This window comes from Hippoglossus hippoglossus, chromosome 19, assembly GCF_009819705.1.
Source record: "Hippoglossus hippoglossus isolate fHipHip1 chromosome 19, fHipHip1.pri, whole genome shotgun sequence".
NCBI classification, from domain to species: Eukaryota; Metazoa; Chordata; class Actinopteri; order Pleuronectiformes; family Pleuronectidae; genus Hippoglossus; species Hippoglossus hippoglossus.
The window spans coordinates 15818823-15834987 of record NC_047169.1 but is presented as its reverse complement, the minus strand read 5'-3'; the positions used below and the strand labels follow the sequence as shown (position 1 = coordinate 15834987).

Here is a 16165-nt window from a genome sequence, read left to right as displayed (position 1 = left end):
TATATCGTTGTCATGAGGTAGGATTATCGATATGCCGGTGCCAAATATCATTATTTACTTATTTATTTATGCAGATATATATATTATTATAGTTTGGACTTTTGCCAGTTTATGGTTATTTTTTTACATTGGAATGATGCCACAATGATGTGGACATTGACAAGATCAGTTTATTTCCATGAAACTGATTGCAGTTAATACGTGCACAAATCCTTCACTTAATGTCTTTATTGGCATTTTTTATTCTTCATCAGTTAGACAGTGATTGTGATGTATCGTTATATGATTGTCTTGCAATATATTATTTATCGCAGAATCGCTGTATCATGGTATTATCGTAATCATGGACCAGGTATCGTATCGTGAGTTACCCTGTGATTCCCACCATGTGCAATTTAGATAGCACAAAGATAGAATCTAATTCACCACATGAATTTTAGGGCACTGTGTAAGGAATGTGGAGGTTTCCATACCACTGTTCATACCAATCCAAGGTCTGAATGATCTATACATAGCATAAATACAAAGGTTTGTCATGGAGAAACATAACAATAACAACAAAAATACGCTCTGGTGTTAACTTGCACATCCGTCTTTATTTGCACAGTTGATATATTAGACAATTCAAGGCTGATGTGATGATAGTTCAGACATGTAACTTCACTAAAAACATCTTGCCTCGATCCTGTATAAACACTTAGATGCAGCAAAAAGATGCAATGGAGATGCAAATGTGTTTTTGGGTCAAATGGGGCCAAGAAAATCTTCTGTATTTGCTGTGCTTGTTTGCTGCAATGTTCTTATTGGATGGACTTTCATGTCTCTGGGTACAAAACCTGTATAGTTATTACAGGACGTTAAAGGGTAAGAGAAAGACATCAAGTCATGCCCAAAATATTATACAATTCAGTAAATGCAGGATGAGCTGTGTAGATAATATAGAAAGAATAACATTTTTTTTTGTGACACAGAATTTCATCCGAGATTTATATTTATTAATTTAATGGTTTTAAATCCTAAAACAAATTGTAGACGTCAAGAGACAAACAGTGCAGTGAAGCCTGTAAGCCAAATGGATTGAGTTATTTTGGGTCAGCAGCTCTAACACTCAGATGGAGGCAGGTTTTTAATCGTAGATTTGGCAGAAACTTCTTTGTTTAACTGTTATCTTATCAAATTCAGGACTTTTTTCACAGGGAGAACGTCTGCATCATATAGATGAATACACCTTACGGTCGTGTGTTTTCCATAGCCCACATAAGCAATAGGAAACTGCATGCATATGTAAGCTGACCATTGTATAGGCTGTACTTTCCGTACAAGTTTGCTGGCAGTAATTTGAAGACTGCTGAAAAAATTTAAAATTATTATATATACAGTTATTACGAAAAATGACACTTTCAATCATAATATACAGATTTACATACATGTCAGCGCACCTAAAAATATCATCCCATTAATAACAACTGACCAATTTATTTGTTTAACAAACATTGCGTTACGAATGGATGAGCATTTCGCTAAATTATTTCTTATATAAAAAATACAAATAGAAATACAAGATATTGCAAGGACAATCTTTAAATATACATACAATAAGTATTAAATATACAATATCCTATAAATAGGTCTGCTTCCTTTGGTTCGCTGCCAGGTAGTATAACCAAGTGAAATTTATAAAAGAGATACAGTAATTTGAGCAAAGGTCAAAGGTTCTGAATATGATCCATTTCAGCACAGGAATACACACAGGAAACAAAAAGAACAAGTGTAACTGACCTGCTGGGTGTTCTCCTGTTACGCTGCATTCATGACATTTCACTAGTTTTCAACTTCTTGCCAACAATAAATTTAAAGGAAAAGCATAAACTCTAAATGCTTCATTATATAGTTTCATAGCTACAATGTAAAAGAATATAGTCCCACTGTACATCCTATTTATTTAATTCAAACACGAGACCTCAATTCTATTTGGTTGGACCAGCCAAGGTCCAGCTCCACATCTCCAAATATGACTAAGTGAGTGATGGAGTTGTCCTCTTATTGCATCATTGGTCAGCCAGATGAGTGTTGGGAGTTGACTGTTGCTCTTTTAATAAAAATTGGCACAAATATTCTATTATTTCATTCGTTTAACAAATGTCTTTCAAAAAAACAACAAAAAAACAGCAACAAATCTAGCGACAAACCTTAACCACTCTCCATAGAAGAGAATCACCAGTACAGCCCTGTCAGGGAGCAGCACACCTCTCTCTGCATCCATTGTGTTCACAGATTGGCAGAGAGGCGGTACAGTAGTTTGTTAACTCATTGCTGTTCTTACTACATTTATGATCCTCAATGGATGAATTTTAATGACCTAGGCCTTACCCACCATAAAGGAGGTTTTGTCATGTTTGTTAATTGGTATTTTTGTTGATTGTCAGCAGGATTAAGCAAAATTACGGAACAAACTTCCACTGAACCTGGTGGAAGGGTGGGACATGGGCCAAGGAAGAACCCATTACATTTCAGTGGGGATCTGGACATAGGCACAGATCCAGGATTCTTTCCCCACTTTCTTTAACATTGTGTTTTCGACAATTTCACCAATTTCCCAGGCAGTAATTCACAGATCTTGATGAAAAATTGCTCATTTAGGGGAATTATATTTATGAGTGTGTGTGCAATTTGGACCAGTATGATTGGATTGGTCTTCATTTTTTTTAAAGAATATCACTGATGCTGTTGCATTGGGATAAATAGGAAAGTTGTGAGAGGTGTTAATTTTTTATCTTAGATCTGGTCTTAGCTCTCGCCAGTGGACCAATGTGGGCCATGGTGATGGTTACACAACTTCTCACCTGTGAACATCAGACTTACTTGAATGGAATGCAGCATTAGAACTATTACAATCACCTGTGCTACCACCAAAGCAAACAACCAACCCTCTCCAACTACCTGCAGCCACACTCTGCCACCTTCATCTCTTCATACAGGTATCTTATAGTGAGACGTCCATTCTCCTGATACATGACTGTAATGGGGTCCAGTTTGATGGGGACACAGCACGCCATGTTGGCCCTCTTGGGGTCCCTAATGTTGATCAATGTCTGGATAAGGGCATGTTTGGATGGGGTTGATTCGTCCGTTAGTGGGTGGTAGCACAGCCCTCTACATTCGAAGGCGTCATATCCTGGAGGCGCCACAATCCAACTGTCCCAGCCAATGTCTTTAAAGTTGACCTTGAGCGAGGTCCGTCGGCAGTATTCCCTCTCTGCCTTTCTCTTGTTTCTCCGTGGACGCTGAGCTTCCAAGATCATGTTTGGAAATTGCTCCCCTCTATTCCAGTCGGCGCCCGAGTGTAAGATGGTTTCTTCTTCATGGAGGATCATCTCCTTAATCTCCTTCTTATTCTCCCTCTTCCTGCTACCCAGGTCATCTGAGAAAACGATCAAAGCTGCTGAAGTGTTATCGCCAACAGACATGCTCATATTTAAACAGCCTGCTCCTTCCTCTCCAATGCCAGAAGCCCCACAGTTCTTCCTATCCACCACCACATCAATAACAGTTGCGCCATTTCCTGACTTGATCCAGTTCTGAATAGCTGTTGTCACATCAAACGTCGTCCACGTACTCTGTGGTCCTGTTACCTCTTTGCCAACCAGTAGATGGGTCGTGGTTGTAAAATCTTTTTCATCCACTTCATAGACTTTGACTGTGGCCTGAAAACTGCGGGAGGTCAACCTTGACCTGGCTTCCGGGAAGAAGAAGAGCTGAAGTTCAGCAGTGGTGATCTTTTCGTGGTTGGGTATGGTGTCATTGAACTGCAGCCTGTATTTTGACTTTGTGCCATTTGTCAAAGAGAGTGTGATATCTGTTGGAGAAATACAAAGGGGTTACAGGGCTTATCTCAAACAGCCGTGGACATTTACACTGTTTATCATGAGGTTACATTCATTTAAATCGAACTGAACTTTTATTATCAGTTTCATAAATCAGTATATACAGTATCCTTGGTGTTTGTTTTGGCTATACATCCTCCTTTCTTGATTTGGTCAAAAGTGGTCAAATGTTGTACTTTTCTTTTAGCGTTGCTCTTCTCCCACGATAGTGATTTCAAATTTTGTTGGGGTTCAGACCATAGACTGTTTATATAGATAAATGACATGATGGCTCCCCAAAAGTGAAACCAAAGTGTCTTGATTGTCCCCTGGTGACTGCCTCCAGTATAGGTCATAAATCCTCTATCCTCCATGTTAGTGGATGGGACATGGACCAAACTGAAAAGCCAAATTACATGCCAAATAAATGTTTCTTAAAAATAGTTACTCTCATTATATATAGTTTTTGTCACACTGATATATGTTCAAGTGTGCATTTTTGGTTTGTTAAACTTGGTGTTTGGTTTTAATTAGTTATTTGATGCTAAAAATAAAACCGGGGTAGCGTGTGTACCCACAGGCTCTTGCTAACGTGGGTCCATATCCTGATCGAGTGTGTGGATGAATGTCTCCAAATGCGATAGTTTGCAGTGTTTGTATCCGGGATATTTTGGCTTCGTATTGGGATAGTGGGCGGAAGTGGAGATGCGTCGTCCAGCTTTATATACAGTCTTATGTGTCGGTCTCAGTACTGTCATATGATTAGTGAATATAGTATAATAGTAATATACTTCCTATCATCAATTAATTTCCAATAACCTCACAAACTGTTACTTGGGGCTGATGTTCCTTCCTGACGCCTTAACTCAGATATCACTAGCTTATACCTCCTTTTTATTTTGAAGGACTAAAACAACACAATAAAGCAACTGCCCAGCAGATGTTACAATAACAAGAACTTGTAGGGGACGAGAGTGCTTATGTTAGCGAAATAAACTAAGTTGCCCTCCTATTCAACATTGAAGTGAGTTAGCCTAGCTTGCTAGCTTCTGCCTTTTGGGTGGAATACAGAATCTGTGCAGGACAAATTCTCTTTAATCTGAATGGAAACCTTAGGCCAAACGCTTAGACACGGTTTTCACCATGTACAAAACTTTAGCTTGTTTTTTATTAGATAAAACCTGTTTTTGCTAGAAATGTTTTACAGTGGATAAGTTTCATTTTGCTCTATAATCCAACTTTATTCTTATTTTGCCACAACAACAAAAAATTTACAAATAAAACTGAGATAGAAAAATATTATATAATTATATAATATATTGCATAAGATACCACAGAGAAATATGATTGAGCAATACAAAAATAAGAAAACGTCAGTGGGCTCTGGACTTCACTGCAGTTTCTATGACTCCACATTGGCCACTCTGGAGCGCACACTACACATTCAGAAAATGGCGACCATCGGCTCGCTCCATAAATGCTGGTCTCCAGCCAGCCAGAATTTAAAAAGAAGAATGGACCAAGATGCACTTGTTGAAGTGTAGCCATCCTGTTACACAACACTGCCACCTTCTGACTACAATTTGTAACATCAGATAAACTATGAGCATCACACTTGAACTATACCTGCCTGCTGATAAATGAAAAAACAACAACTAAGAAATGTCACAGAATGAAACTAACTTTAAATTTTAACTTCTGAAAACTCGGAAAAACTTATTTATATTATGTACATACTGTAAATTCCCCACTAGGCTACACTTGGATCAACTTGAACATGGTAGGAGTGAATCACTTCAGTATTCACTAATCAATTTCTCAAGCAGTAAAAGGGCTGTAATGATGTAGAGCAACAATTCAATGAAAGAAATGATCTAGGATACTTCAGAGCAGTAGTTAGAGGTTGGGATAAATCTGAAAGTCTGCTGAATAACAGGAGAGGAAACTGAAAAACTAATTTCTGCACAAAATAGTTTTTAGCACTTTCTTTTTATTTAGATCAAGACCTTTAGACCCTAAAAATATAATGAGGAAAACAATCAGAAGCCTAAAAGCTTGGGAACCATTAATTACTCTCTCCCATCAACGAGACAGAAAACGATTGTACTTCTTTCTTTACAAGTTAAACGCTGATCACATACCCTGGACAGTGAAACTTCGTATGACATCAGACTGAGGGCTAGCCGAGCTGTCCGAGGCGTACTTATTGTACAGCTCCATCATGAACTGAGGAGGTTCGATCTTGCCGTGCTCCTGAGGAACGTCCGACAGGTTGAGTTTCCTCAAAAAGCCCTCCTTCATGGTTCCGAGGAGGTTCTCCATTTTCAAGTCAGCTGCTTCTTCTTCCAGAAGGTCCTCCTCTGACAGCTGAGAGTAAGATTCCTCAGGGTTGTCGCTTTGGATGTCATTATTGAGAGGTTTGCAGGTACAGGAGCCACTGGAGACCACCAGACTCAAACACAACTGCAACAGAAATGCCCTGGTGCTCAGCATCTTGAAATTCGATCCTTTTTGAGCCACTGAGCTGTCACAAACTTTACCTTCTTCCCAGCTTGAAAACAGACTTTGCTATGGCAAGGTCTGAAAATGGAGATCCCCCATGCAAGGACCACCGTCCTGATGTCCGCTCCCATGCTCCCAGTGTAAACAGGGGGACTTGTGTCAACCAAAATAGTAGCTTGGCCATGCTTATCACTGTCATTGATGCCTTCTTTTAAGCCTTGTTATCATTAGAGGGCTGGCTGCTAATGAAGACACTGTAAACACTTACAAGTGATAACGAGGGAGGCAATGGAAACTGAGGTTACTGACAAGCAGACATTTCTAAAGCTATGAGGCCACCGGAAACAAACTTGCTAAAAAGAAACTGAACACTGCATTCTTTACCACCATTATTCATATTTTGCATTCAACCACTGCACATTGTAGACCACACACTTTTAATAGAACCGATAAGGCAGATAATTACTTTGACAGACCCAGTTAGTCATCAGAATGTGGACTTTTCATTGTTCTCCCAACATCATAACTGTGACACCAGTTACACAAACCAGTATGTCTCCATTGCATCCTGAGTAGAGTGGACTTAAACTGAAAGTTCACATTTGTTGAACTTTGACCCAAACAGGGCTGTTTAGTCGTGAGTGCAGCCAAGCGCTGTGTTGACCACGGCTTGACCTGAAAAATGGCGGCGATAGAAGGCGAATTTTCAAAACAGTACAACAACAAACTGACCACACACAGTGAAAACAAATGTGTTTGGTGAAATAACAGCATGTAGATGTAGGTGCCATGTAGCGTCTCTGAAACAGATAGCGATCTACTGTTGGCAACATTAGCATTGTAGCTGCTGCTTTCAAGTAATGCTGACATGTGACCTCATATATGGTTAAGGGCACATCCTACCTGTAGAACCCAGTCTGCTGCTATCATCACACAATATATCTAATCAAACAGGTGAATAGAGCCAGTTATGACTCAAAATAAACGATGATTAGCGATGTAGCTTTGAGTTTTGATAACTAGTGTTAGTGAGATAATCAGACTTTAATGATGTGTTGCTCACAGACTGTTCTGATCTGGGTGTCCACTGTCGAGACCTTAACCCAACAGATTAGCTGAGGAATGAGCTCAGAGAAATGCTAACAAATACCCCGCTTGCACAACTATGCCGCTGTCCAGGGCAGAAGTCACTATGAAGCGCTGCTGTGCATTAAAAAGATTTGGGAGCTGTGAAGTGTAAGTGTGGTGTAAAGTTCAGCTGTGATGAGATGTCATCTACATTAGGTCAGATATCCACGGAAATAAGAAACATTTCAAGAAAAGAAAAAATGGGTCCCGAAATGCAAAGTTTATTTCTGTGCTTCAAGAGATGGAGATAGTTTAGTGTCTATTGTGCTCTTGCTGACTGAGGAAGTCTATTAAATCTGCTAGATCTGAATAAGTTCTATCCAAAGGTACTGACCTTCACCACTACATAGATGACAGGATAGCGGGACTCAACCCTTGGGTTCTGTGAGGGGTCATATGTCCGAACCACAAGCCAACGTGTCTGGGGACGTTGGCCTGAATCCGGCCTTTCTCGGAATTGCTGTTATTCAAACGTGCAGTCAGTCAGTCCTTGGTTCATGCCACATTTCATAATAATGCTTTCATGGAGTCAGTCAGTGACGAGAGGCGATGACAAATATCTATTGGCATGGATTCAGCCTTTAATGTAGACAAGCAGTGTGAGAACAAGCAGATTGAAAGTGGATGAAAGAAGTTCTGTTGTGAAACTGCCATGTCGTGACCGAAAAGACCCAATCAGCAAGCAGTAGTGAGTGTCTACGTCATCGTTTGGAGCACAGCAGTAGCCAACATACCTTTTGTCTCTTTATTCATTATATTTCAGTTTTAAGGTCAAGAAATTCAGATGTGCCCAAGAATATCTTTCATATTAATTTGAAACAAGGCTTTGAAACAGCAATTTATAAATATCCACAATCATGGCACTCGACACGTGTAACTGTCCAAAACCTGTTATTATTTAATAGGAAAAAAACGAAAACAATCGTAGCACAAGATATTGATAAACCAGGATCTTAGCCTTAAAATCCAATACAGTTTATGTAATGTGTTGTTATTTGTTTATGTGTATGGTTGATATTATGATATTAATGTATCTTATATTGATATACAGCAGGTAAGATATATGCTGTAATGTAAACATCTGTACACATCTGTCTATGCTTTATATTCTTTTTTTTCCAATAAAACATGATAAAGCCACTTGGCTTTATGTATAATTCAGTTTATTTCCATATCAAACACACCTTATATCTGGTTTCTTAAAACACACATGAAACTACCCCAATACGCTTTTAATACAGTTAGGGTTGTTTACATTTATCCCTTTTTAGTTGCGATGGAAATCTTTTATCATTACTGTACATAATACAAACTGTACATTTATTATAATATTAGAAAAACAGATAAGTGGAAATATTGCATAGTCACAGGAAGAATTTCAACGTTTGACTTGAAACTGCGTAACCTTCCTTTTCCCAAAATGCACAGCAGGGGGCAGCAATGCACCATTTTTTTCTTTATCTTCACTGTATCAGAAACATTAAAACTCTCAGTGACAAAATACTCATTATATACAAGATACACATAAGTATATTTCAAAGATGATATTAACTCTCATGCATGAATAACAACTCTTGCTTATATTTAGGCGCGTTCAACCACATCCCAGTGTCACAGAAACAGGTACCATTTAGTTTGTGTTAGTAGCTGCAGTATTTACACCTCAACAGCTGGTTAATGTGTTTCAACCTCCTAAGTCATTGTGCAGTTCGTTGATTAGTCCAAACGTCTGTCCTGAATCGGAAAGACATGTCTGAAGGCTTCAGTGTTTGAGACCCAGAACATCTTCCACTGGGCTCAAAAACGAGCCGAAAAGAGCGGTGTGTGTTTCTCACGCAGGGCTGCAGTCAGGTGAAGTAGATTCCAAAAGCAGGTCCAGAGGAGTCCAGACTGAGATCAGAGCAAATCGAATCCTCTCCGGGAACAAATATGACTTAATAAATCTTTCCAAATGTAAAACAGGAGCAAAAACGGGCTGAAAAAAAGCTTAAGAATCAATAGAAATGTACTTGCAGGAGCTCTGTATGAAACTCAATACAAGGATTTATAAACAGGTTTTTAAGTGCTCGTCTTTCAAAGAGGGAGAAAAATAAATGGGCCAAATGGAAACAAGAGAATTCGTTGCATAAGGAGGAAAACGTCAAACCAGGGTGGACGCCAAATACGTCCAGAGAGCTCAGAGAAACAGACAGCCACTCTGGAACGACAGCTGTCACAGTCCTGTCACTTCAGTTCCAGTCTCCCTCAGTTTGTCCTCCGCGTGTCTCATCACAACTGTCCACCGATCTGAAAAGCGTCTCCCTGCCTGTCGTGTCCCACATATTATCTTCCTTCGCTCCGGCCCTACCGACAGGCGCAGGTGTCCACAGACATGCCGGGGTAAACCTTGAGAACCAGGTTCCTGCTCGGGTCGAGGAAGAGCACGCTGAGGGGACTCATCTTCTCCGGAACGCAGCACGGCTCGGGGATGCCGGGGATGATGCCCACAGCCCTGACGATGCTCTGGATGGTGGCGTGATTGGAAGGCCGCACCACCTGAGGAAATAGGACACAGCAAAAGGTTTGTTTTTATTAGAGCAACAAAACGCTCTCTCTGGGATGACACTTAGAATACAAGCAGAAATCTTAAAACAGGAATAAATACATGATAAATGTCCTTATTAGCTGTAAGAGTAAAAACATTGAACCTGATCAATCATGCAGCATTTTCTGTGGTGTTCGCTGCTTCTGCCCTTTGGTTTAAGAGTTTTCTATAGACAGATGAAATCCTGAAGACTTTTTCTATTTGTTTCTCTACGTTTTCTCGTGAATTTGAGCAAATTTTGGCAGTTTGCTTCCAGGCATCTCCTGTTAATCCACTATAGCTCCTGATGGTAAGGCCAGCACCTTGGTCATTTGTCTGCGTATGAGTGAATTGCAGTTCCCTTTTACAACTCACAGTCTAAAGGTCTTTGCACTCTTTGCTCTTAAATGGTCGCAATTGTGTTGGTTGTGTCAATCACATTTACACACCGATGCCAAAACTTTCATCAGTTTCTTTTTGCTGCCTTTTTTTGCATCTGCCAAAGGCGTTCCAGAGAGTTGTTGAGCACTCGGAGGAACTGTACTTGCAAACGCCTGAGAAGCTAATACATCTCATTTCACAGCACTATTAAACGTGCGGTGACTGCGGTCCCGGTGTTGCTAGCAGCGTATCGAACTGGACCACTGACATCCTGAAATAGACGTGGAAACTCTCCTTGCTCCGGACGGATTGGACAGACTCAATGTTTTCTTTCACAAAATCATCCTCCCTGCTCGACTCTTTTTTTTTATCTCCAATTGCGAATTTTCTACGAATAGAATAATAAAATGCATCAGACGCATCCGAAAAATACAGACACAATGTGCAAAGGCCTTAAAAGTAAAGGTTTCTCTTAAAGACACAATAAAATACTGCAAAAATTGTTTACATCAGTGCAGAAAAGTGCAACTCGAGCTAGAAAGTATCTACTACTGTGGATACACATTTCATTACGCAGCTGTATCTGCAGCAGTCCCAGTCAATTAAAATCCTGATGTGAGACACAGAGACTGAAAACATCTAGCTGTATGTTGTTTCATCTAAACTCAACCCTGATCTCTAAAGTTTACAGCAGCAGAGGTTAATGGCTAACACGTTATCTGGCTCACTTTAGGGATGGGGAACCCGCAGGTCCCGGCGCAGAAGTAGGCGTCGAAAGACTTTGGCGCCAAAACCCACTCGCTCCAGCCGATGTCAGCGAAGTCGACCCTGAGGTACCTCCTGGAGCAAACCCTGGGCTCGCTCCACTGCCGCCTCCTTGCCTTTTTCATGGTCCTCTCGTCGAAGCTCAGCACCTGTGGCTTGCTCAGGCCCTCGTTATTCTCCTGACCCTGTTTCCTCCCCGGTTTGACCGCTGCTTTGGCTTTAGCTGGAAAGTACGTGTTCTGCCAAAGTTCGTGATTCTTCAAGGGGTTGAACTGGACCTCTGGGATGTTGTTTGTTTGCATCTGGAGATGGAGCTCCCTCCGTATTCTTGAGGTTGAGGCTGTGGAGGACAAGTCGTCTCCTACAGGGACGGGCCCGTACCGCTGCAGCGACATAGCCACACTGTTTGGCTCGTCTATAGCTCGATCGTCAGCGTATACCAGAATATACGGCAGATTGGCTGGAGAGAGGCGCTCCTGGCCGTGAGGATTCCTCTGCTGCGTGCGAGCCGCCCCAAACTCCATATCAAACTCCACCATCACCACAAGCTCTTTGACGTCCCTGGCGTTTTTCACTACCGCCGTAACATCCCTTGATTGCCAAGAGCCTTTCTTGAAAGGAGCCAGAGTTATGTTTCCCAGTGGCGTTGCAAAACCTGAGTTTGGGGATGATCCACTGAAGAGGAGCTGTGGGGAGGAAGGATGGGAATGCTGGAGGCCGCCGGACGGGTGGCGAGGCTTTCGGAAACGCCACGGTCGCTGGTGGTGGCGCTGCCGCTTGTAGAGGAAGTGGAAGGATGCAAAGAGGATGAGTTCGGAGTCTTGGATGGAGGACAGGTTGAACTCGAACACTTCTTTGCCGTGTGAGACTCCTGAGGGATTTAAAACAAAATGAGAAGAATGAAAAGGATGACGAGGAAAACAAGTTCTTCAAGAACATAAAATAAGCTTATTTTCATCCTGTCTTCTATGCATTCGCTCGTGTCTAATGGCTTTGAAAAAGAAAAAGATTCAGCAACATGATGTGACACACAGATGTTTTGCTAAACAGATGTTGAAGCTATGGAGGAACATCTCTCTGAAATTAGGAATAAAGACGACTGAAGCGATCGAGTTGCTGACATGAACCTTCTCCCCTTTATTCTTTTTTCCCCTTTGTCATTTCACTCTGGTGCGTTTGGCTGACATGAAAACCAGCCTCCAATGGGTCGTCCACAAAATGTTTCTCAACACATCTGACTGACACGAGCGGCAGCATGGGAAATATTAAAAGTGCAGCACGGCAAAGTGCCGGCCTCACGCATGACCAAAAACCTCATCCTGGTTATACTTTTGAAGTTGAACCTCGTCTCCCACACTTCCACCGCAGCCTGAAAGACAAACATTGGATCGGTCCAGTAGGTCTGTAGCCGGCATATGGAAATGCTTATAGGAGAGGGAGCTCCTCTGAGGCTTTTCGCTGTGCAGCCGGTGTCTGGGTGTGATAATAGGCTCTTGTCTAACACCTAGGCTGTTACTGCTACCGGGGAACTAACAGTGCTCGACACTTAAAGTCCCTGAGAATCAGTAAATCACAACACCGACAGAGCATGGTGGGGGAAGATGTTTTTGCCCAAAGGTGATAGAGAGCGTTGCTGTGTGACTGACAAAACACCTGCATTCAGGGGGTCCCACAGATGTTATACTTACAATCAGGTATTTTTACAGGAATTATTTTGTGCACACAAACTGACTCCTGATGTTTGAATGTTTATCTGCTAAAATGTAACTTTCGTTTGTAAATGTCATGAATTATGCAACAAAAATATATCGAATGGGATATTGCAGAGAATGCACACAAAGATGACAGGAATCTAGAAATGTATCGGTGTCATGAAGCGGCTTCAAAAAGTTATAGTGAAATTACTTTTAATGAGTCAAAGACAGAATATTATCATACAGATTAATTTTGTGTTATTTTCAATTAGCTTCTGGACATAAGGAATTTACTTTCATCAGTTTTCTATTTCTTGTGAAGTAGCAACAATATATCAGATGACCTCAGGTTTCAAAAACATATATAGATAGATATATCTATATAGATATAGATATATTTATATTGTTTTAAAAAAGTGACAAATTATGCAATTTAAAATAAGTTTATTAATCAGATTCGTTTTGTATTATTTTTCAGATATCAGAAATTGACCAAATTAATTTTCTATTTCTTGTGATGTTTTAAAAATAAAACGCAACAAAAGTTTTTTGCTTACAAAAACAAATGATGGTCTTTTAAACTTATTTGGTCTTTTTACAAATGACCTACCCACTATCCGTTAGTTAATACAAATTAGAGTTAGTCTGAAGGATTTTTATAAAAGTTAGAATTTATTTTATATAAAAACAAGTTTTGCAACATTACAAAGCATGCATCACATATTATTTGCTCAGTGGGATAACACGTGGTGCAGGTCACTCACTCGGGACAGCTTTCAAACTTCTCACGGTGTTCGCGTCCCTCCGGCTCTGCGGCTCTTCGCTGTACCTCTCGTACACTTTGAACATGTTGATGGAGACCATGTCCCGGTTCGCGCTCTCGTGCGCAAAGACGCGCCGATCCGCAGCCGGTGCATCCACCTCGGCACCTTGACGCGCGTCTACGCCAAGATCCTCGGACACGAGTTTCCCCCAGCCGGACTCCAGAACCAGGAGCAAATGCAGCAAGTGGAAAAGTAGGCTCGCCATGGCTGATGTTAAAAGAAACTGTCCCATTCAAAAGAAACGCGGTGGAACTTGAATGTGCGTTTTGTTTAAAAAAAAAAAAAAAGGAAATCAAAAAGCGCTCCCTTTCTATGTCTCCTTGGTTGATGCCCACCCAGACTCACCAGCCTGTGTCCAGGTAATTCGTGTCAGAGCCGCACTCCACGGTTCACGGTCAACAGCTGTTCCCACAGTGGGAGGAGATGGCGGAGGGACGGACGCATGAAGCGCTGCTGCTGGATGACGCCTCGGAGCGCGCAGCCAACGAGAGCCGCGCAGCTTCTCAGATCAACTGTTCCATTGATTAGACGCGAAGTTTGGAAGCAGAGGATCTTCCCATGAGACTGATTATCTGCACTGTGAATATATTTGCAGTAAAAGTACTACAGGCCTGTGCAGCATCAATCAACTGCATCATTGAGAGGGAGAAATGTGAGGGCGGTTCAGGGTGCAGAGATCTCCCACTTCAACAGCTGGAAAACTGCAAATCTGAAAAGAAAATACAGTAAACACAGGATATTATCATCATTATCGATATCCTGCTGTAACATGTTGTGTTTAAACATTAATCATCCGGAAACTGTCCCCTGAAACACAATGATTTAGAAAAAGATCAACTGTGGTTGGAGAAAATTTAAGTCAATGGGCGGTTGTAGAGCAATTATGTGGAAAGGATTAACTACTTAATACATGCTATGCTAGTTTCATCCAGACAAGTCGATCAGTAGTCTAAAGAAAAAGAGTTTTGCAATTTTTCTATGTGATTTCAATGTCAACATGATAGCTCAAACCCAGATAGCATACGGATGTGGGCCACTTCAGGCAATGATGCGGCACTTCTGGTTTTTCTAGTGGCCCGAACAAAATGGATGTGATATTTTACATTTGTAAAATAGCAAATGTGGCCCAAATATCCCAAAACAAATATGGCAAACACACGGTGCTGTAGGCAAGGTGCAATCTGGATGCGAACCTAAAGTGGCCCATCTGGTAAATGGTGACTTGGGCCCAAATTGCACAAAAGAATTCGGGCCACCGTTGGTTGACATGCGGTATTGCTAATGCTTTCTTGTGGCTCAGATCTGGTAAACAGGAACAGACCGCCCTAGTGCCATCATTCCACAAGGTATGTGGGCAGGATGTGGGATATGGGCCAAATCTGGGCCAAAACATTTTTGCTATGAGGGAAAGGTGACTGCACAAAGCCGACAACATAACAACAATGCCATCTATATTACTTTAAGACACATGTATCTCCCAACTGGTGCGGTCAGGGAGTTGTCAGGGAGTCTCTAGGTGAAACTGTGTCATTACAGCGTCATTCATATAACTAAACAACCAACAGCAGAAAAAGAAACGCCTGACGTCTTTTTAAGGGTCTCCTGTGCTCTCTGAGTTTCTGATGCAGCATAATAGTGTCTCTGTGTGAAAGATGGCAGCAGACTAGAGCCCCCCTGGGTCAGACAGCTATTAAAATACCTCCTACTGGTCCTCAGGGTGATCACAAGGGGCTCTTTGACACCGCCATGTCCTACACCAGGGATCCCCATCAGTAAAACACCGGTGTGTTTTAAGGTCATGCTGCTTTAAAGAAGATAGGATCTGTCTCTTCGCGGGGAGCAATCAAATGCTGTTATCAGTGGGGGGGGGGCTGTCTGTTTGGTTTTCATGGAGTTAGAGAAACGAATGCTGCTCCTGTGCACTTCCTTTTGACGCTGTTCTGTTTTTGTGCCCACTTTTCTTGTTGTCATGCAAATGATGACTCTTCTCTTTCAGAAGGTGTGCATAGTGTGCCAAAGGGCTTGTGTATGTAACTGTTTGCTATTGCAGATAAATTCCTTTATACGAGTGAGTCAGACTGAAATTAACATTATTCTGGCAACAAAATTCAGTTGAGTTGTTTTCAGACATAAACTCAGGAATATATCCTTAAAAACCGATTGAGTCACAACAGTGCGACTAGGTCCCATTTTGAAGGCTCCTTCAAATATGACAAATGAGTCCTTCCATCCCAGAGAAACAAAGGCTCCAATGTGTGGATCCTTCTCAGCCTAACCCATCCCAGGATTCATTGGGCTCCATTGCCAAACCCTTTTTTCTAGAGGTAATGGCGCTAACAAGCGACGATGAGACATCTAATGCTTGATTATCAGGCTTCAGCTCAAGCGAACGGCTAATGGTCGAAACATGTTAACAAACAGAGGGGCAATAACACTTTCTAGTTA

General features: G+C 41.4%; 2 protein-coding genes across 2 annotated transcripts; both read right to left on the bottom strand.

Moving 5' to 3' along the window:
• Positions 1-2409: 2409 nt before the first annotated feature.
• On the bottom strand, positions 2410-6518 carry gdf2 (growth differentiation factor 2). The gene is made up of 2 exons (XM_034571182.1): positions 6005-6518; positions 2410-3856 (listed from the first exon to the last, which is right to left on the bottom strand). The coding sequence occupies exons 1-2, from the start codon at positions 6354-6356 to the stop codon at positions 2937-2939; spliced, it is 1272 nt and encodes a 423-aa protein (XP_034427073.1). The 5' UTR covers positions 6357-6518; the 3' UTR covers positions 2410-2936.
• Positions 6519-8058: 1540 nt separating this feature from the next.
• gdf10b (growth differentiation factor 10b) lies at positions 8059-14330 on the bottom strand. Its single transcript, XM_034571179.1, has 3 exons — positions 13661-14330; positions 11166-12073; positions 8059-10028 (listed from the first exon to the last, which is right to left on the bottom strand). The coding sequence occupies exons 1-3, from the start codon at positions 13950-13952 to the stop codon at positions 9837-9839; spliced, it is 1392 nt and encodes a 463-aa protein (XP_034427070.1). The 5' UTR covers positions 13953-14330; the 3' UTR covers positions 8059-9836.
• Positions 14331-16165: the final 1835 nt, after the last annotated feature.